General features: G+C 39.8%; 1 protein-coding gene across 1 annotated transcript; it reads left to right on the plus strand.

Moving 5' to 3' along the window:
- Positions 1–1,369: 1,369 nt before the first annotated feature.
- Positions 1,370–17,118, plus strand: wsb1 (WD repeat and SOCS box containing 1). Its single transcript, NM_001292815.1, is given in 9 exon segments — positions 1,370–1,466; positions 4,537–4,702; positions 6,420–6,676; positions 7,828–7,959; positions 8,285–8,385; positions 13,156–13,328; positions 13,872–13,985; positions 15,718–15,825; positions 16,477–17,118. Coding segments are annotated over 9 exon segments (1,254 nt in total). The 5' UTR covers positions 1,370–1,426; the 3' UTR covers positions 16,640–17,118.
- Positions 17,119–22,122: the final 5,004 nt, after the last annotated feature.

Below are 22,122 nucleotides of genomic sequence, written 5' to 3' on the forward strand. Positions count from 1 at the left end.
CACCATTGGCGGGAGAGCCTTCAGCCACTCTGCCCCCAACCTCTGGAATTCCATCCCCCAATCATTCCACCTCGCCCCCTCCTTAAAATCCCGCCTCAAAACCCTCCTCTTCAACCATGCCATAGGCCACCTCCCTTCTCTCTCCCCCCCTCACCGCCACACAACCCCAGCTCGGGTCTGAAATACTGTACACTGGGACATCCTGACGACGTGAAACGCACGACACAAAGGTAATCTTGTTGTTGTGGTCGTGCACATTCCACCACCGGGGAGCCAAACGCTGTCGCAAAGACGGGGCGGGCGTTTCTGCCTTTGGTTCTTTACTGGTGACAGGGTGCAAAGTTGCAGGGTGAGGCGGTGGGGGGAGGGAAATACAAGCTGGAGAGGCAGAGAGAAACAGGGACAGACCACTGGGAACGCGCCTGGACACTGCATTCAATGAAACCAGAGGGCTGCGTGGAGACAGTCACGTTCCCACCTTCCAGCTGTTTCTGTTTACCTTTTGTATCCATTTGTAGGGGCGTAACGCCGTCACGGCGGAGGGGGGCGTGACGCGATGACGTAAGGAGGGAGGGAGGGGGGCGTTACGCGATGACGTAGAGGAGGGCGGGAGGGGGGCGTGTGGCGGGATGACAATAGGAACGTTGACGTGGAGTGTTGACGTGAGGCTGGAAGAGTGCGTGGTGACGTTTTTTTTTGGGCGGGCTCTCGCGCCTGCTTCGCAGCCCAACCGCCATTTTGTGACGGTTATTTTTTCCCCCTCCTCTCTCCTCCTCAGGGGTGGGGGGACGGACGAAAAAGGAGGAGGGTTTGGTCGAGAGGTTTGGGAGCGCCGCCCTTACCCTCGCACTCCGGCTTCTCTTTCCTCACAGTTGCACGACGACGAGGAGGAGGAAGAGAAAGAAGCGTTCGCGGTCGTGTTTTCGGTTTTTTTTGTGTGTGTGTGTGAGAGAGAGAGGCGCCACGCGGGTGTTTTTTTTTCCCCTCTCGATTTGATTTTTTTTCCGCGTGTGTGTGATATTACCTTTTGTAATTTTGGCCAAAAAAAAAGAAAAGAAAAGGAAAGGAAAGAAAAGAAAGGGAGGGCTGGTGGTGGTGGTGGTGGTGGCGGTGGGGGGACGACGAAAAAAAATCGGATTTAAAGTCGATATAATCTGTCAACAATACCCTTTTTTTTGTGTGTGTGGTGTTGTGTGTGTGGAAAAGCCACGTCGAGGGGATTTTTTTTTGCCCTCAAAAAAAAACTTATTTTTTTAAAAAAAGATATACCACACACACACGGGTATATATATATAGGTAATTACACACACACACACATATATATATTATATATAATAATTATATATATATATACACACACTTTTTTTTCCAAAAAAAAGCATACGTGTCGTTTGTAGGAACCAAACCCCCTTAAGTTTCTCCTTAGATGGCCAGCTTTCCAGAATTTGTCAACCAGAATGAACTAGGTAAGTCAGCCAAGCAGAGCGCCGATGAAACGGGGCGGCGTTGCCTTCTTCCACTTGGGAATGTTTCGCGTATGTTTTATTCCACCGCGCGATCAGCGTGGCTCTCTTCCCCCGCCCCGCCACCCCCGCAAATAATATCCAGTCGATTTATTTTACAGTGCATTCTGCGAAGCGCTTTGAGACGCCTCGGAAGATGTGACGAGGTGCTACATCGACTGCTAAAGGATTATTGTCATTGTTGTAATCCATAATCTCTTTGTGTTTCGTAGCTCCGATGCGTGGAGCTCTCCAGTCTTGTTTCGGTTCCTCTTTTTAGCCTTTAAGCCCTGTTGTGATGGGTATCTGCATGTGTTCACACAGACACACACACACACACACACACCAGTCTCACCGAAGCAAAATTTCTCCTCTCTTTTGTCGCCCTCTTCTTTTTCCTATTTGCCTTTCCTTTTCGTCCGCGGTTTTTGCATCGGAAAAAAAAAGCTGCCAAAAGTTGAGCACGTTTCTTTTTCCCTGAATTGTTCTTAAAACCGAAGCTGCGCCACATTTTGTGTCTTGCAACCAGCCCCTCAAACGTTTTGGGCTTTTAATTTTTCTACTTCCCTACATTTTTGTTTTAGTCTTTTTAAAAAAAAGTTGTAGTTACTGTCTCATGTTTGGTTTACCTTTTGCTTTTTCCTCTTTTGCTGTTTGTGGAAAGAAAATGTGTGCTGCTTTTGCGTTTTAACCGCTCCCACTCACCCACCCATCATTTAGGGTTTTAGTTTTCCGTTATATTTATCCCCTATCTTTTTTCTCTCTCTTTAATTAAACGGGTTGGTTCCTTTACGAAGTCTGCAGTTTGCGAGCATTACTTGGCTCATTTAAAAAAAGTGTTTGCGTGTGGTTAATTTCTAGTCAGCAAGGCAATTTATTTGTGAGATTTTAGTGGGAAAAGTTCAGTATGATTTTAGTGGAAAAGTTCAGTGTTTTTGTATGATGGTCTGGATTTTTTGGGGGGGCGCGGTAAAGGTGATGTCTGCATACTTTGCATTTATTGTAATGAGGTTGGCAGACATTGCTGATCATGCATTCGTCATGTCTGCAACGTCTTTTTTGTCTACTTTCAGACTTATTTTTTCACTCCCTTTCGCCGATTGATGTCTAACTAACCATAAAACTCAATGAGAACTGTGCAAGTTGGTGGTCTGAAAAGGCTGCATAGTGCATATTCCTGAAGTTTTGAAAGTGGGAGGAAAGTCAGATTTTTAATTATGTGATGTGTCCTTTGGGTTACTTAAATTGAAAGGAAATTTTAATATTACATACCAGCTGTACATATTACGTACTCATGGTAGATTTCAGAATTTGAGGTTTTCAAAAAAAAATCTGGATTCAAACAATAGTCTTTTGTGGCATTAACCAAAACTATAAAACTGTAAGTTAAAGGGTATTGTTAAAAAGTAGTTGTCATCTCCCATTCCACATTTTTATTCAATGACAGCACTTATCCCTGGTTGCATCAACTCTTATATTTAAAAGGTAGGCTAGAATGTAACTGTTAAATTTTGAGATTTATTTACAGTATAAAGTTGTGTGTTGTTGGACTAAAGTGTTAATGTCTGTTTACTTGTTCAGAGTAATTTTTTTATAAAACTTGTGTAAGCTTGGTCTGGCAATTTGCACACGTGTCTTTGAGTCAGAAGTTTGTGTAACTTGATGCTTCATTACACTAATGGGGAAGGCATTTGAAAAATGAGTCCTGGTGACTTCAGCAGAAAAGCTAATTTGAAAACCTATCTGATTTGGGTTGGTGCTCTTGTTAGCGTGCAGTCTCCTGAGCATTGCAGGTAATGTTCCTGAAGTGCTCATTAACAATAATTCTTGCCTATGTAAAAGCATTTTGCAGATACTAATGTCAAGGGTACTATTTGCAAATACTATGTGTGGCAGCAAGCTCCCACAAACTTATTTATTGGAGGAAATATGAATAGTGAGTTGATCACTTTCATTCTGCTCAGTTGGCTCTACTTGCTTTTCACTCACCAGCGGGTTGAATTCAAGATCCTTGTCCTTGTTTTAAAATCTCTCCAGGTGCTCAAGTCCGCCTTACCTCTGTGATCTATAATCCAACCTGGCTGCTCTCCACTCAGCTAATCACGGGTCTGTGTCATGTCTTCTACCTAGTCTGCCAATTTCAGCTATTCTGTCCCTGCTCTCAGGAAAATCATGCTGGGGTCCCTCTGCCTCACTCCTCACAACCTACATTTAAAGCATGTCTTTAGATGCATCTTTTCAACTGCCCATTTCCTTCCCCATTTCAGCTTGGGTGCCCAATCAGCCATGTGAAGTGATTTTAGTTTTTAAGTGAGTACACAAACAGCTGTGTGAGGTTAATTTTTAAGTGATGGGTATAGTCCATAAATAGTAACGGTTTCCTGCAATCCAATGAATTTTCTTTGCATAATTCAAGCATTTATTTTTATTTGGAGACTTGTCAGACTAAGCTTGGCTGTATATAGTACTTTGAAGATTTCTATACAAAATAGTCCAAGAATAAGTGTCATGGCATCTAATGAAATCAAGAGTAAATACTGTACTTCTGTTCACAAGATTGAACATTGTCCTAAGATCTTGGGTCGTGAGTTTGACAACTGTAAACAACGAGAATTGTACAAAGTTCTTTGTGTGCCTGTGGAAAACAGTTTTCTTCTAAATTGATGTGCCTTTTGTTTAATTTGTCATACTCTTGAGTTGTCAGAAAGCTTCACTGAATAATTCTCTTTTTGATGAACGAAGTCAGCTGTCACTTTTAGAAGGAAGCTGCAGAAGGTTTTGCTGCTACCAGCATAGTATGCATACAGTTCAAATTTCACATTCAGTCATCTGCTTCTCGGGATACTTTTGACCTTACGGTTACAGTATGTGCTTATGGTCTTGGCAAACACAATAACTGCTGTGAAGATGACATCACTTCCTTTTTGTAAATGAAACAAATGGGCCTTGGTGGTGTACATCATTATCTAACTTCACGAGTTGCTGAATTCAACAAAGGTCTATTATTCAGAACTTCATGTTTTTTTTTATGCAGCACAGTCTCAGCTAATCACCGACCTTTGGACACCTGCTGCTCCATTTGAACCCAAATCGGGCCGTGAAACATGGACTGTTGCTTTTGCACCTGATGGGTCGTATTTTGCTTGGTCTCAGGGTCATCGTATAGTCAAGTTAGTTCCCTGGTCTCTCTACCTAAATAAGTGAGTATGCCTTCAGATTAAATTTAATTGTAATAAAAAATAATTTAAGTATAGTTTACGCGGCTGCTGAAATGAGGAAAACTCTTCTGTAACGTTATTAATGCAATATTTACTATTTTTGGTCCCTTTTACATAATTTATGTATGTACTCAGTGCACAAAAATTGCTTTATAAGGAATCTAGTCATAGTGCACTATTTGAAACACACAAAACAATTCAGGAAGGGATTGAGAAGAGTTGATTTCTCAAAGACTTGGAAACCAACTGGGTTCGATGACTTGATGCTGGAACATGTGCTGAATTGTGTGTGATTTTATCTTAAAATTGATACGGTAATTAAATAAATATAAAAGGATCCTTGCATTTGATATGGCATCTTTCAAGACTGGTGGATGACTTAACCAAAGTGATTTAGTGTAAAATGTAAATGACTGCATTTTGCAGGCAAAGCAGAGGCTTTCCTTGGGTGAAATCCAAGAGATAGCTGACAAATTTGCGTTCAACTGCATTACGATGGGTATTCCCATTAGGTAAAACAAATTCCTAGGTACACTTTTGGTAATTAGTTCTGTGATCATGATTGAACAGAAATTAGTTTATTTACCTGTGTAATATTACAAAAAGGACGAAACGTTTTGAGATTTGTTTTTGTACATTAGGTAATACAACAGAAAAAAAGTGATCCCTTATCCTGAAATAGTGGGGAAATAATTGCTTAAATTGTATGTTGAATAATTCAGACTATGAAGATAATTCATGTTTAGTTACTAGCATCTGTTGAGTTAGCTGATCTACTTGGACACAGCTGGGGTACACCATTAAATAGAGAATTCCCACTGGGGATTGGCATCAATCTGTTGACACTGCCGCACAGCATGCCGACTGAAACTTGCCATTGGCCTTTACACTTAAGAGTGAAGAAAGATGAGAAGTATATTCTGTGAAACACTTTGAAACGTCTTGAAGACGTGATAAGGTGCTGCATCAAATGCAAGAATTATTATTAAGAAAGTATGGCTTTAAATTTGTGTGCAAGTGCTTATTCAGGCAAAAGTTAGTTTAGAGATTGTGGTAGCCACAAAATATTAACTTGTTCTGTTTAACCTTATGAACTGCACAATCCTCCATACACGTGTAGGTTTTTGTGTAAGTAAATGTTTGCAACAAAGTTAAGTTGGTGGTATGGTATACTTTTACATTGCTGCTCAGATCAAAATTGATTTGGGATTTAGTGGGAAGCTCTTACAAGTGAGTTTACTTGTACTGAGTACATTCAGTAACATTGTGATGATGGGAACTTCATGTTACTGCAGCAGTCGGTTTGAAGAAATGTATCTTTGTCATATACACACAATGTCTTTCATTCTGGAAAATGGCTTGCAGCCTGTTTGCAAAATAAGTACTGTACAATTAATTAAAATGAGAAATTTCGCATGTTATGGGCCAGAGGATACATGTGACTTAAGTGTAAACTTGTTGTGTTTTATAATTAATAAATAATTTATTATTATTATAATAAATTTATAATTTATAATTAATTAAATAATTCACCTATTTTTTAAAAAATTTAATACCTGGACTTTAATATTTGTTGCAGTTTTGTTGGCATATTGTATGAAGACCATATAACGTTACTTAAATTTGATTTTATAAATGTGAATTATCCAGTTGTGCTAATTGTTTTGATGCTAGCTTTGTTTCTTTTGCTTTTTTTTAGGTTGTCAAATAGAAGCAATAATGTCGTTGATAGGAATTTCAAAAGGCAGAACAGCGATGGTCAGAGAAACGTGGCAGAGGAGCATGTTATAGATTGTGGCGATATTGTATGTGGTCTTGCTTTTGGTTCTTCTGTACCTGAGAAACAGAGTCGCTGTGTGAATGTTGAATGGCATCGATTCAAGTTTGGTCAAGATCAGCTCCTGCTGGCAACTGGGTTGAACAATGGACGCATCAAAATTTGGGATGTGTACACCGGTAAATTTTGATATTTTAAACTTCTTTTTCCCCCCCGCATAATAAAAGTTTGACCTATGAAGGCAGTCACTCACAGAGTATGTTTCTCTGACTGCTTTGCTTCTCGCTTCACAAAATATAGTTGATTTAGTAATGTCATGTTGTATAGGTAAATGTGCCGTTAATCTGTGCTAACAAGCTAAACAACCAATTTATTTGAAAATTAGGATATGAGGGGAATACAACAGCAACAACAAGGCGCTGGACAGACAGATTTACAGACCCGAGCTGAGGATCGGGGTGGGGGAGGGTGGGTGCAGAGTGGCAGGAGGCCCGCCCACTGATAGTGGGGCAAGCAAGGCGGGGGACATGAAGCAGGCCAGAGCCCGCTGAGTGGAGAGAGCGAACAGGATGGTAGGGGATTAGGAGGTCGGAGAGGTAGGGGGAATCAAGACCGTGGACGGCTTTGAAGGTGAGGACCAGGATCTTGAACTGTATCCTCTGTGTAATGGGAAGCCAGTGGATTTGGGCAAGGATGGGGGTGATAGGGTCAAGGAGCCTAGTGCGGGAGAGGACACGGACTGCAGAGTTCTAGATGATCTGCAGCCTGTGAAGAGAAGAGTTGGGGAGGCCGACAAGCAGTGAGTTTACATAGTCGAGCCTCGATGTAATGAAGGCGTGTATGAGGGTTTCGGTGGCCTGTGGTATGAGATAGTGTCGTAGCCGGGCGACGTTGAGGAGGTGGGGGAAGGCAGAGCGGGTCATGCTACGAATGTGGGGTAGAAAGAATAGTTGATGCTCGAACAAGATCCCAAGCTTCTGGATTGGCTTAGCAAGGTTGAGTGTGCAACGTGGATGGTGATATTGTCAGCGTCTGAGGTACCAAATTTTAAAACAGTTACAAACCAGATTAACTGGGCCTAATTACTTGCGGTTGATCTTATTATTCAAAATGGGAAGTGTGCCAGTTCCTGATAACTTTTATAGCATCTGGCTGGAAACAGCTACTTCATTTTAACAGTTTTCTTTTTCTCTCCAAAAATAGTAATTCTGTACAGTCATAGTAAAAAGTTAAAAAGTAATTTGGATGTTTGGCGTGTGTTGGGTTTGATCGGCATTGGAGATGGTCTATCTCATGCAATCTTTTGAAAACTTTCAATCTATTCTTGCAGGTAAATTCCTTCTTAATTTGATGGACCACACTGAAATTGTCCGTGATGTGACTTTTGCACCAGATGGCAGCCTTATCTTAGTATCTGCGTCAAGGGATAAAACTCTTAGGGTCTGGGATCTTAAGGATGATGGTGAGTAATGTTCAACAGCTGATAACTATAAAACAACGTATTGGTTTGAGGGGAATGTGCAGGAATTCAGGGCAGTGCTTGAACATGTCTTGACTTGAGACTAGTTCGTCCATGTAATTGTGTCTTAACTACCTGAAGTTGATCTGTCATGTATTCCAAACATAAGTATGCCTCTGTTGCATCTTTTGGCGTCGACTGACTTCCTTATTTTTGATCTCTTTCCTCACAGATTGTTCTGAAACTTCATTAGGTTCCAATTTATTCTGGTCTGGCTTGGTCATCTTCAAAACATTTGACTCTTTGTTATCCATTTGATCTTTTGCAGGAAATATGGTGAAGGTACTGAAGGGGCATCACAGCTGGGTGTATTGCTGTGCCTTCTCCCCTGATTCAACCATGCTCTGCTCTGTTGGGGCCGGGAAACCGGTATGTATAAACGTTCCTACTTTTATTTTTTTTGCATTATTGCATTGAAATGTTAATAACTTAGTGTGAGTGCTTTGATTTTGTACCTTAAACTGAATCAACATAATCCTCAATTTTAGCCCTTGCCTTTTATGTTTTATTTCCCCTTGTGTGCATATCTCTCTCACCCCCCACCCCCAAGTAACAATTGTGCTGCGAAGTATGTACAACTCACTGTATAAGTCTTAAAATTACTCGTAGATTTATGTTTTACTGTTTTTTTTTCCTTTTAAAGCACATTAGAGTGCCAACAATCTGGCGGGGGGGGGAAGGAAATGCTTTTTTATAATTTCCTAGTTCATTTTTTTTGCTACAGAGCTTCAACATAGTACCTTGTTGAGCCTGATAACGGTTTGACTATTGGATGTGAATTTGTATTCAACGTGATTCAGTAAGACTTTTTTCTGATTTTTTTGATCCTTTTGGACCAATGCGACAGGTCCTGACATCAACACTAGTTTGTATTCTGTAACTAACACTCTCCTTGTTGCCATTCAAGTTTCTTTCTTGAATAATTTTTCGTATTCCTGCCTCGAAATTCTTTGCTTGCGTTTTACTTGCTGTTTTATTGTCGTGCACAGTTTTCTTTAAGAAGTTACCTTCTTCACACCTTTTTATGAAAACACAAATCTGAATCCACTGGTCCATCAAGTCACTGTAAAATATTCTACTAATAATAGATCTCTAATTATTTGCATAGTAGCTTTTTCTTTTTCTCCATTTAGTGATTCTGGCCAAAAGGGCTGACTATTGCTCTAAGACGTCTGCCAGTGGTGCTTTGCAGTTGTTTAATGTGGGGGGTGAGGGGGGAGGGGGAAAAGAAGACCTTAACTGTTCCAGATTGACTCCCTTTAATTTGTTTTCTTGCAAGCCCCGCCCCCGCTTTCCCCACACACATATTCACTTCCCATTTGTGTGCCGAGTAGTCCTGAGAACTTCCCCCAGTAGTTAGACGCAAATTGGGAATTCAGTTCTGTCTGGGTAGTTGGTGAATACTTGGTGCCTCTTAGTTGCACAGTTTGTTAAGAGTGTGACATTCTGCACAAGCCAAACAAGATAAGTTTTTTTTAATTGTACACAATGTCCTAAACTGGTTCTTAACATTTTAATACATTGAAAACTTCAGTTGAAGTGCATTTGAAGGTGAAGTGAGAATTGTGTTCATATTGTCTTGTAATTGTACATTTTTTAAAGAGATCTTGCGGATAAGGTTTTCAAAACCTGCTTTGTAACACATCCCATTTTCTTGCAATTGAGATGGTAGATGCATGACTTACTGTCACCAGTGCCTCTTGTAGCTGGATGTAAGGTCTGCCTTGCCTTGTTTTTCCCTCTTTGTTGGGGAAATGTCACAGCCTTTATTTTACTCTGCACATATGGAAAAAAATGAGTGAAGTGGGACACGACCACGTTCCTTGCACTTGCTTGCATTGGTTGTTGGTGCCATCCACTTCCTCTTTAAAATTTCAATTCATTTTTCCTTGAAGACTTGTCATCAATATAATATCAACCTCGTCTGCTGTAACAAAATCGAATTGTCACACATTTTGGGCAGAACAGCTTATGACATTAAACATTACCCACTATTTTAGAAGAAAATTATTATGTTGTATTGCAAATCATATTTTTTTTGTTTTCTTTCCTGTAAGCAATGCCCCCTATCTGCCTCTTGCCTGCTATAGTCATTCCTCTGTATTGCATGTCATGTTCCATATAATGTAGCGATTTAATACTTGTACTTTTTTAAAGGGTATTCTAAAATCCAATAGTCAAACTTTTAAACTATTCTAAACAGTGGATGAAGTTAGCATTGGCGCTTGTATGACATTTTTTTAAATTTCAGGAATAATTGTGAAATTGTGAAATCTGATTTTACATCAAGTGCATGAAATTGTTTTTTGAAACCATCAAGTAATAATTTCCCTGTTTAATTGATATTTAAAAACTTGAATAAGGTTTTCTTGCACTTTTCTTTCATTGTGTTGCCTTTAATTAAAACAATTAATTTTGCAACTTTTAAAACAAGTAATTTAAATATTTAAATCATTCCTAAGAGCCCATATTGAATGAGTGCTCTTGAAACTTTAAGATATTGAGCTGGCTTCAAAGAAATTAGTTTGTTATACAAGATCAATTATAATTACTGAAGGATTTTATTTGACAATGATGTGTCAAATACTAACTTAGTAAATATAGTTAGTATTATAACAATCTTAAATACTTCATCACTTAAAATGCAGCTAAAAGATGGTAGAATTTTGAGTAAAAGTAAACTCACTTTTTGAGCTTTTTGCTCCATCACTTATGAAATAACAATTGAATAGAGAAGTACTATCGGTCTTCTAAATTTACATTGCTGTAATGGATTGCACGTTGACAGTGTGGCTGTATGCTTTTCTCCCTTTATACTTACCCTTCCATCCCTTTGTTGAATTTGATTTCTAATCGGATTTACGTTGTGGTGGGAGCAATGTTTATTTGACTGAGGTTTAGATTGCTTGCCTGCCTAATTGTACCACATACAGGTGCACAGATCTAGTGGATTGGCTTAAGTGATGGCTTTGCAGAAAGAATGTTCTCTCTTGCTGCCAATCTGTTGTGATTTTCCAAGGAAGAGACAGCCATGCATTTGGGAGCAAGATGCGAACAATTGCTGGCTAGCTGATCATCTCTGTTTTTGTACGAGTTGAAATACTTAATTTGACTGAAGAACCCAATACATTTGTCTATAATGAAAACTGTATAAACTATAGTTCCTAAACTATTGAAGAATGTGTTTTAATTGTAATTTGAACAACATTATTACTTGGATTCTTGATTTAATCCTGGTCATTTGGATTGTTGTGATTACTGAACTTGGTAATAATGTTAATTATCCCATTTCCGTCTGTTCTCTACAGCTGTGGGTAAAACCACAATATATACATAATTTTTTTTGCCCCATTTTACCAAGTATTTTCTTCCTCTTTAGATACCTCTGCAGCATGTACCCTGACCAGAGGGTGGGCAGGCGACATGCTCTTGGCCTCTGACAATCTTACTGGAAGGTGTGTGAGAGTAGCCCAAGATTTTTTTCTTCTAACTTCCCTCTTTTTCTATTGGGAAGAATTGGACTTAACCTTGGCCTAGTTACTCTAAACAGCCTGGGAAAGATTGGCATTGTTCCTTGGAGGAACTTAAGCTCTCTCATATGCACCAACTTTCTGCATCACTGAGCTGCCTGCTGCATTCCCTAGTGTATATAGTGTATACAATATGATCAAGTGGCTAACTGGAAGCAGCATTCCAATTTTCAAAATCTTAATATTTCTCAGATTGATAAGCGCTATAGAATAGTTTTCAGATAAAATCAACTCTGTCTACTTATACTGTCAAATTGCATTTCACAGATAATGAGCCTGTTCCACGGCTTTACTCTGCTATCTGCAACATTGATGGGGTTCTGTACATTTGTATAATCAAAAGCAACAACTTGTCTTGCATGCAGTCTGTAAGAGAATAGCTTTGTGTGGATTTAACTTTAAATGCAAAATTGTATGCTGACTATAACACTAACACTTAAAACTGTAAGGGACACATGATACACACTTTAATTTTAATATTTTTTAAAATGTAAAGCATTAAAAATGAAGTTGTAAAATGCAAGATTTGATCTGAAGTGAATTCTTTGAAAAAAATTGGAAAGGATTGCTTGGTTTTGAGCCAATTTTGTACTGGATTCAAATTTGTTTCCTTTGTAAAATGGAAATTACACAAATGTGTGTTTAGAAACAAAATGATGCATGTGATAATTGAAAAGACTTCATGAGTACAACCTCAGTAGGTCATTATGAGGGGAGGGAGGAGGAGAAATGGTGTCCTGGTGGACAGCTGTTGATGGAGTTGCTGGAGGCCAGGCAGTAGATTGTCTTTTTACTCTGTTGGCTAAAGGAGATTCCTGTGGTCGGGCAAGACCAGAGAAATGAGGGAGAAGAGTGATTTATGCCCTTCGGCCTGCCAAATGTCGAATAAACAATGCAGCATACTGTAGCACCAATTTGTAATGTCTTCTGTTGTGTGAGGATTGTCATTCAAGTGTAAGTTGGCTCGTCTGGCTAATACACTTTTGTCACAGTGGATTTGTAACTGTAATAACATAACCTTAATGTTAAATTGTAGCGTCAGATTTGCATTGTTTGCCGAAGGAATGTTCCTTTAGGCCGTCAAAAATGTTCTTTTCTCTTGCAGTATCTGCTGTTTCATAGGCTCTCGCTGCTGCTGAAAACGTTTTGTAAACACAAGTGAACTTTAACTCTGAATGGAGGTTCCGTTGGAGTAACAAAATGTTATACTTAAGTTACCTGTACTGTATTTTTCTACATACTTTTAAAGTTACTCAAGTTTCCTACGGGAAATTTAGTTTGTAAAAAAAAACTTGTAATTTTTAAAAAAGAAAAGCATTTACGTTTTTAAAAAAAAATGGGTGTCCTGTACGTTTTTGAGGAAGTTTTGAAAAGTAAATTGTTTAATGTTTTATTAGAATAAATATTGAGTTAATTGTATGTGGCATGTTTGCAAGTTTGCCTTAAATGTAGTTGGAGCTGTGACATTGAGCATTGCATTGATTTGCAGTACATTTTAATTCTAATAGCTTGATTGTGTTGAAATATACAAAGCTCATTATCGTAATTAATTGGAGATTTGGAGAATTGCCATAGAATGGTCTGTAAGGTGCGATTTCTCTCATTGCAGGTTTTTCTGTGGGACATGGAGAAATACACAGTGATTTGCAAACTTGAAGGTCATCATAATGATGTGGTATCATGTGAATTTTCTCCTGATGGAGCTTTATTGGCTACCGCCTCGTATGATACACGAGTTGTTGTCTGGGATCCATATACTGGCTGTATTCTTTTGGAGCTTGGGTAAGTGATTAAACTTGTTTTTGTTCTAAATTTGACAAATATACCATCATGATTCAGTTCTGAGAATAATCTCAATTTAAAGCAAGTTCCAGTGGTGAGATATATAAAAAATAAGATTTGAAAATTTACTGTGGCCAAAAGATTGGAAACTCAAGGCAAGATTCCTACTTGTTAGCATATCTGCAAACCTTCATTGATAAAACTTCCATTTTTACTTGTTCGTTTCTGAGTGAATAGTTCGGACAGTTTTACTTGGCCAGATATTGAATTGAAATTCAAAATTGAATCTAACATTAGAATAAGAAAGAAGCTTGTGTAATTCAAATTACCCAAGTCCATATTTTTAAGGTTTTGACTCCTCAGTTATCAGATGGCTGTTTAGCTTACAAATGTCCATGTATTACTGTAGTTTGAAAGGACAAACAACACCTAAGTGTATATACCAGGTTAAAAAAACAAAAACAAATCTAGTTTGATTTTATGGAAACTTCTAAATGAAGAGCCCTATCTGAGAATTTCACTGTGATTTTTTTCCCCTTTTAGACATCTCTTCCCACCACCAACTCCTATTTTTGCTGGTGGGGCAAATGATCGCTGGGTGAGATCTGTTGCCTTTTGCCATGATGGTGTGCACATTGCCAGCATTGCTGATGACAAGTAGGTAGATGTTGAATGCCCTCCAGAAGTCTCCCCTAAGGAAGTTCTTTGTAGGCAGTTAAAAGAAATGTTACAAATAAGCATAGTCTTTGTTTGGGAGGAGACAGGGAATGAGAAGAGGTATAAATCCAAATGAGCTAAACTTCTCTTTGACCGAGCCTTCAGCTCCCCTCTCGACTCTCTTCCCCCTCCTCGCTCCCTCCCTTCCCTCCCCTCACCCTGACCATTTCCCCCCTCCTCGCTCCTTCCCTCCCCTCACCCTGATCATTTCCCCCTGCTCGGGTCATGACCCAACTGTGCAGCGCCTTGGGACGTCCTCCTGACGTGAAAGGCGCTTTATAAATGGAATCTTGTTGTTGTTGTTGTTTGTACTATACTTTGTATCAATCAAGCTTGTTTTTGAAAGCATTCAGCCTGTCTTAAGCATTTCATCTGCTTCAACATTTCTGGTCAATACGATATGTACATATGTACCTAAGCAACTATTACAAATAGTGTTTTTTTAGATAATAATAATCCTTGCATTTGCTATAGCATATTATCATGTCATCAAGTCGTCTCAAGACGCTTCACAGAATATGTAAAGTGGATTGACTGTATTTTGTGGGCGGAAACGAGAACAGAGCTCTGTCAGATGGAGGCATTATGCACTTGGATTATGTCATATAGGGGAGATTTTCGAAGCGTAATAATCCCTTGGGGAAAAAAAATGTTGTCACTCAATCCACAACTTGTGGGACTTGTTTGTGGGACACTGCAATGTACAATTGGCTGCTGCGTTTCGCCCACAAAATATAGTCATTTCACTTCACAGTATATTCTGTGAAGTGCTTTGAGATGTCTCAAAGCCATGATAAGGCGTTATATCAAATACAAGGATTATTATTATATTGTAGGAGAACAAGGCGGCCAATTTGTGTGCAGTAATGTCCCGAGCCACGAAGTTAATGACCAGTTTTTGGCCAAGACGTATAGTATGGCTCTTAATAGTTGCTTTCGTTGACCACTCCAGTTCAGTATATTTTTGTTCCAAATTTTCCAGGCAGTTGTTCAGTGGAGTACAATAGTTGAATTTGAGTAAAATTCCAGTTGGATTGAAGCCAACTGGAAGAGTTCTGTTTTGACTTTGGAGTGGATTCAGCCAGACAGAACTCGGATCAGGCTGTGAACATCTCACAGAGATTTTCTTGCGATTCAGACCTTTTCCCTCTTCCAAAGAATTCACAATATAATACAGTACAGCACCCCCTGGGAGAAAGTCGCAAAGCTGTTTCATTTGGAAAAGAAACAGTAAAATGAGCTCATACAGATTGTTCCAAGAAAAATGTTGGTCTTGGAGTGGGGGATGAATTTCATTGTGTGATAATTTGGACCAGATGGACCTGGTCTAAATTCAGTTCTTGAGTGATCCCAGTTTTCTTTGATACTTAAATTACTTTCAATATTGGATGCACACACATAATCCTTGCATTTTTATATAGCGCTTTTCATATGTGGGTCTGCAGTTGAAAGCTGGTGGTTTGGATTTGAATTGTACATTTCAAATGTCTTTTTACAGCCGTAAAAAGTCATTTTTAATGGCTGCAACAGTATAAACTGCTGTCGCCAACATAGAGGGCAACAGCCTTCCTTAGGTATTTCAATCTAATGCACAATGCTTAATGATGTATATTGAACCTTTTATATTTTGGTATCACTTGTGTAAAGATAGCTAATTTTCTTCATGTTTCAGAATGGTGAGGTTCTGGGGGATTGAAGACAAGAGCCCAGTGGAAGTAGCTCCTCTGAGTCATGGACTCTGCTGTGCCTTTTCTCCAGATGGTAATGTTCTTGCTACAGGGTAGGTATAGAGCTATTCAAAAAAGTCACTTATTTGCTAAGGGATAACCTGCTGATTAATTTAGATCTGATCTTATTATTTATGCTCTCACTGTTTGTTAAATACAAGTGAAATACAAGAATTTGTACATAAGCAACTGCTCCAAATCAGGTTAATATGACTGTTTTCAGACAATAATCTTGCATTTGATATAGCATCTTGTATCGTCAAGACGTCTCAAAGTGCTTCACATTTTATATTGGAAAGTGGATTAACTATTTTGTGGGCGAAACAAAAATACAATACAAAATAATTATTATAAAAAGGGGTAATATATAGAGCTCTACTTTATGAACTTATTCAAAATTTGAATGAATCTTTATTCCCTGTCCACACTAATAACAAGGTCTATGCTGCTACTTTTTAATGCAGAGGTATTTTTCTTTCAAAATTGGGCTATGTACACTGCTGCATGGGAAAGGTTTAGAACCATCAATATGAAGAGTGAGATTTGTACCACTTGTGATGTATGTAATTGTGTGAATGGTGATCTGTTATTGGGTTATATCAGTTAGTTATACCATTATTCTTAATGAGCTGGCACTTAGTAGGCCATAGTATCAAGACAGCCTGATTAATATTAATTGTGCATTTCTCCCTTCTCTATTCAAGGACACGTGATGGTAGCGTTTATTTTTGGGCCACACCAAAGTATGTTTCCAGTCTTCAACATCTCTGCCGCATGACTATACGAAGAGTGTTGAACACCACGAACGTTGAAAAACTGCCCATCCCATCAAAAGTGATGGATTATCTGACATACCGGGTCATGTGACCAGTTGGAGCCGGGTAATTTAAGAGGGAACAACGTGTGTGGTGCATCTGGTGTTTGTATAATTGAGCTTGTATTTGCTTGAAATGTTACAGCTCTTAGCTTCTCCTCCAGTTCATATATGCTATTTTACCGATATAAAAATGTACATATTTTGTAAACAACTTGTAAACAAATTGTAAAAAATGTTGCTTATACCATGTTTTTCTATTTCTGTGATTGAAATGTGTTTGCTGTATATACATGTCCTGTAAAGGTGTATTGGATGCTGCATTTTTTTTAAAAAGAGCAGCTCTGACTGGGAGAGGGGGGGAAGATGGAGTACAAATGTCAACTGCCAAAGAATTGAACAAAGTGATCGCTTTTGTGAACCATTGCATGAAAATACAAACTGAATAATGAATGTACTTCTTTCAAATGTAAATTTTTATTTTTGTTCTGTTGGAAGGCTGCGAAAGAATTAAAAATGCTTCAAAATTTGCATTCCTCCCCCATGATCTTGTTTAAATGCAAGTTTGTTTGCAAACAAGTGCACAGTCCCTGCACTTCTCAATAAAAATCATGTAAAGCGTTTGGAATGTTTTGAGGATGTAAGTTGCTATACCAAATGCAAGGATTATCTGTTCAATTTTCCTATCAGAATCTACGCTGAGCTTCTAAGGGACTTCTACATAACAACAACATTACATTTGTAAAGTGCCTTTCAGGTCTGGAGGACCTCCCAAGGTGGTGGACAGTCAGCGTTTCAGACCCGAGCTGGGGCCGAATTCTCAAGTGGCTTCAAGATAAAAGCAGTGAGCTGTTTAGTTCTGATATACAATCTATTCAATGTGATAGCATTTCTCAAATTGGGGGTCCTTTTTAATAAAATGGAGTCTTAATGATTTTCTGATGGCAGCAAGGTTAGACAACTGTATTCCTCAAATGACCTAACTCAAGTGAAGTCTACCTTTGCCAGGTCAGCAAGCTCATTGATGAAGGACGTCAGAAGTTGGTGCACAGATTGGCAAAGTGGTTCAAAATTACAAAGTTGGGGTACCGGTCAAAAAAATGCTAAAAAGCCACAGCGAGGCCAGTTATTAGCTGATGAAAGTTTGAGAGTACCTGCTTCAATGTTTGGATGATGCTCTCATTGCTCTCGTCTGTAACCCAGAGAAGCAATCCTTTGCTTGGTCTCCCGAAGTTTTCGATTTGTATTCTCTAGTTCTTCAGTGACCGCTTTTCCAAGGATTCAAGAGGAGGTGGTGAGAGCTTCTTTGTTGCACATGATTCACAATTGGCCTCAGCTCTCATGAGCAGTCAGTGGGCAGCGAGAGATGAAGGGACACACTAGAGGGTCTTGGGGCTGTGGAGATTATCTGAGATATGCTTTCCACTGGCGCTGAGGTGGCTGTGAGCCACACAGACCTTTCATGAGTTGCTTGTGGCTCTTCAACAAGGTTCAACAATGTTGGGTCAGGTTATCCTACGGATGCTTACGCAGCTCTTAAATGGACAACAAACAGGTTGTTGGTTCTCTTCAATGTGAAATGAGTTATCCCTGAGTAAGGGCATAATGCTGAAGAAAAAAATATGAAAATTATTCAATAAATATTGCCATGGTCTGGAGAAAGAGCCTGGTGGTGTACATATTATTAATAACAAAGATAGCAACTGGCAATTTTTTTGAGGTAGCTGAATATCTGACATGTGGAAAGAGTCTTAAGAGTCCATGCTTGAGAGTTACCAAACTACTGAGTTCCACATAAGAATGGAAATTTCCAGTTGTTGGCACTCAGTAGCAGAAAACTCCCAGGAGAGATGTACTCTGTTTCCCTAATCCCGGAGAGGTTAGGTGCACGATCCAAGATAGCACTGCAGTTTGCCATTCCAAACACTCGTATCCTAATAATAAATAAATCATAAACTGGTCACTCAATCCACAGTTGTTTGTGGAATGCTACTGTGTGCAATTGGCAGCCAAGTATGTACAGTCAATTCACTTTACAGGATATCAAGCGGGGTCTCCTTGGAGCTGAACTGGCTCCAAGATGACACATTTGGCAACAGAACATTAACTTCTGTGGCAGCCTCAGTAGTCCGGTTCCTGAGCCAGGTGGGACCACAGTACTCCTTGGTGTTAAAATACCCCCGAAATTTGAAAATGCCTAACCTTTCCAGAGCCACGCTGATTGTCCCTCAATAAGAAGACCAAATTGGTCAACATAACAAGGCCAAGCAACGGGCCTGTCGTGATACAAAGGGGGTCCCCAGGGCGACCTGCCAAGGCACTGCTGGTGTCAGAGCACAGTCGGCTGCCGCATTGGCAGGACTTGGAAGAGCTGACAAGTCACTGGCAGCAAGGTCTCGTCCCACTCTTCTCCCATTCTCTACAACATCAACAGGTTGCACTTATGTAGCACTCTTCATAAGGGTTGCGTCTTGGGAATGCTAAGCAGTGATGGAGTTTGACACTGAGCCAGAAAGAGGAGGGAGGTGACCGTAGGGAACCTGAAAGCAGATTGCTCAACAAAGTCAGCAGTCAAAATTGGAACCGTGCCCTACTTAAGGAGAAAAAGGGTCTTTCAGTAATAGTTCCCACTGCATGCTATATTCCCCTTTAAAAATTTTTAAAAATATAACCAGGTTCTACATGCTGGAGAAGCATTACCATGCATTTTTCATCAGAAAGTGCTTTATCTCCTGCAGCTGCAATTATTTGTTGTAAGGTTCAACGAGTTTGCCAAAAGACGCACTGAATCGAAGCACAGCTGCTACAAACAGGCGAGAGCTGGATTTTTCCAGTCACTGAATTGCAGACAAACTAGTAACCCTTTAGGTTCATTGGGGTTTTCTTGTAATGTTCAAAAATCCAGTGTTTGAGTGTCTCTGTGCTCCTGTGGTTTAGCAGTGAGTTTCTGATCTCATCTGCACTTTCAAAGCAAAATACACATCACTTTTCCTCGCAAGTAACGAACCGGGAGAATATTGGGATCCTCCAATATTTGCCAAGGCCCCTAGTGTGAGGATCTGGATTAAACAGCTGGTGCTGAGTAAACTTGGCACCGGAAAGATGTCAACTCAATCCAGATGTTAACTCGTGAGGTTAACATGTGATTGTTGAGCGGGTGCAGGTTTGGGCTCAGCTATGATAGCACTGTAGTTGAAAAAGTTGTCAGATGTGAAAAACATTTTACGTGGGAGGAAGAGAAAGATATCTGATGCTTCCTGACTGCTCAAGGGATTCAAACTGCACTAAAATCAGTTTTTCATGTGATAACCCACACTGTTTTAGAACAGCTATGTCCATAGTGAGCTCTTAATGCAAATATGTGCACATGACAGTGCCTTCAGAATTTCTGGAAATCCATCCCGGAATCCCTCTGGCCATCTCAAGATCTTCCTTTTTGACCGTGCCTTTGGTCCTTCCTCCCTTCAACCCCTTTCCCTCCACCCCTCTTGATTCCAACACCCAGCTCAAGTGCAAACCCTTGACTGTCCACCGCCTTGGGACGTCCTCCTGACGTGAAAAGCGCTATATAAATGCAATTCATTTTTGTTGTTTGTTGTTGCTGACATTGAACCAGCTCCAATGTCTGGTTGGCAGAGCGTAGCAGTCAAGCTGTGGCCAGCAGTGCTTGACTTAATGCTTTTGAGGAGCAATCAACTCAGACAACCAAATGGTGTTCATTAATGGTGCTCGTTGTCTTTTACAAACATGAAGATTCACACCAATAAACTATTAAGTGAGCACTCTGGGTCTTGGAGGAAATTCATTGGTGGAGAATGTTAAAGGTCAGAGCAGGGATCTTATTCAAGGCCAGAGTATCTAGCCCTCTGCTACCTTCAGATTTCCAGAAGAATTCTTAACAAATGAGGTAACAAGTAACAGCTCCTCGCAGATAATCTATGAGAAAATCTTATTTCATGTTATATTTACCAGGGAAGGTGAAGTGCTGCACACTTCTAGAAGATGCTGCTAATAATATTCCTTCCAATAAAAGAATAATTGACATTTATAACAGAACAGCTTCTGAGTGCTGAGAATAATAATAAAAATCCTTGCGTTTGATATAGCACCTTATCACACCGTTGAGACGTCTCAAAGTGCTTCGCAGAATATACTGTAAAGTGAAGTGACTGTGTATTTTGTGGGCGAAACGCAGCAGCCAATTGCGCACAGCAGTGTCCCACAAATAGTGGTGGATTGAGTGACTACAAATGCCTGCGTTCGATAGCCATGAGCCACGTATATCTCATGAAGGGTCTCGGTGTGGTTCAGTGTCAGTGGAAAGCATGCGTCTCAGATAATTCATGCAGACAATTTGCTTACAGAGAGACATGTGCATGGATGGCTATTTTAAACACATTACATGTATTGGGGGGATAAATTTCTCCAGTCAGGCTTTTCAAATGTTCATTTGAAATAGTCATCTTAAATAATACCCGTCTGACTAATCAAACACAATGGGAGTACTCGTGGTATTTGAGTGACAATATAATGACTGTGTATTTTGTGGGCGAATTGGTTTGACCAGGAGCTCAATGGGTAAATGTTCCATCCAGTTATTATACCTGAGCTACTTCTGGCACCTCACTGCAGTGCACTGTCATAGATGTTCAGGAGCAGATGGAACTGCAGTGTGGAGCCCCTGTTGTTGGGATTGATAGAGGAAAGATCCAGTTCCTTCATTCAATGTAAACTGCTGATGTGGTTGGTATGTTCTCAGTGTGCTGACACAGTGTTAAATATTGATTATATCCTTTATCTTGCGTGGAACATAAATGATACGCAGTTAAACAGATTGTTTTTTTCCTCCCTCAAAATGACCTTTAAGCTTTGCATAGCGGCACCACTTGTTGAGAATCATCAGCTTTTTGGGTCCATTAAGTTTTATGACACGAAGCCAAGCGAGCACAATTACAGGCAATGTTGTGAGCAGCGTTAATTTCATGGAAAAAATAAGATCCGAGATTAAAAAAAACACCATTAAGTGTTGCCATTAAATCAGGATGTGTGTATCCACTGTTATTAATTGTTTCTGCTCACCCTTGGGTGATACTATGAATTTGACTCCCAACCCACAACTCCAATTTGTGCTTTGTAATGGGCCACAAACAGCCATGAAGAAAACAAACAATTTGATATGGGAGAATTATTAGCCAGGACATCAGGAGGAACTCCCTTCTCTTTTCAAACAATGCCCTGAGATTTTTTAACGTCCACCTGAACAAATAGATGGGACCCCAGTTTAATGTTTCATCTGAGGTGCTCCCCTAACATTGCACTGGAGTGTCGGCCTCGACTATGAGCTCACAGTCCTGACATGGGGGCTTGAACCCACAACCAGCTGAGCTTGTCCGAAAGTTAATTGTACAGGTTAGCAACTGTCTTTGCCTTCCTAACAGTCACTGTCTAATAATAATAATCCTTGCATTTGATACAGCACTTTTCACGTCTTCGAGATCGCTCAAAGCGCTTCACAGAATAGACTGTAAAGTGAATT

This window comes from Callorhinchus milii, unplaced genomic scaffold (genome assembly GCF_018977255.1).
Source record: "Callorhinchus milii isolate IMCB2004 unplaced genomic scaffold, IMCB_Cmil_1.0 Scaffold10, whole genome shotgun sequence".
NCBI lineage: Eukaryota > Metazoa > Chordata > Chondrichthyes > Chimaeriformes > Callorhinchidae > Callorhinchus > Callorhinchus milii.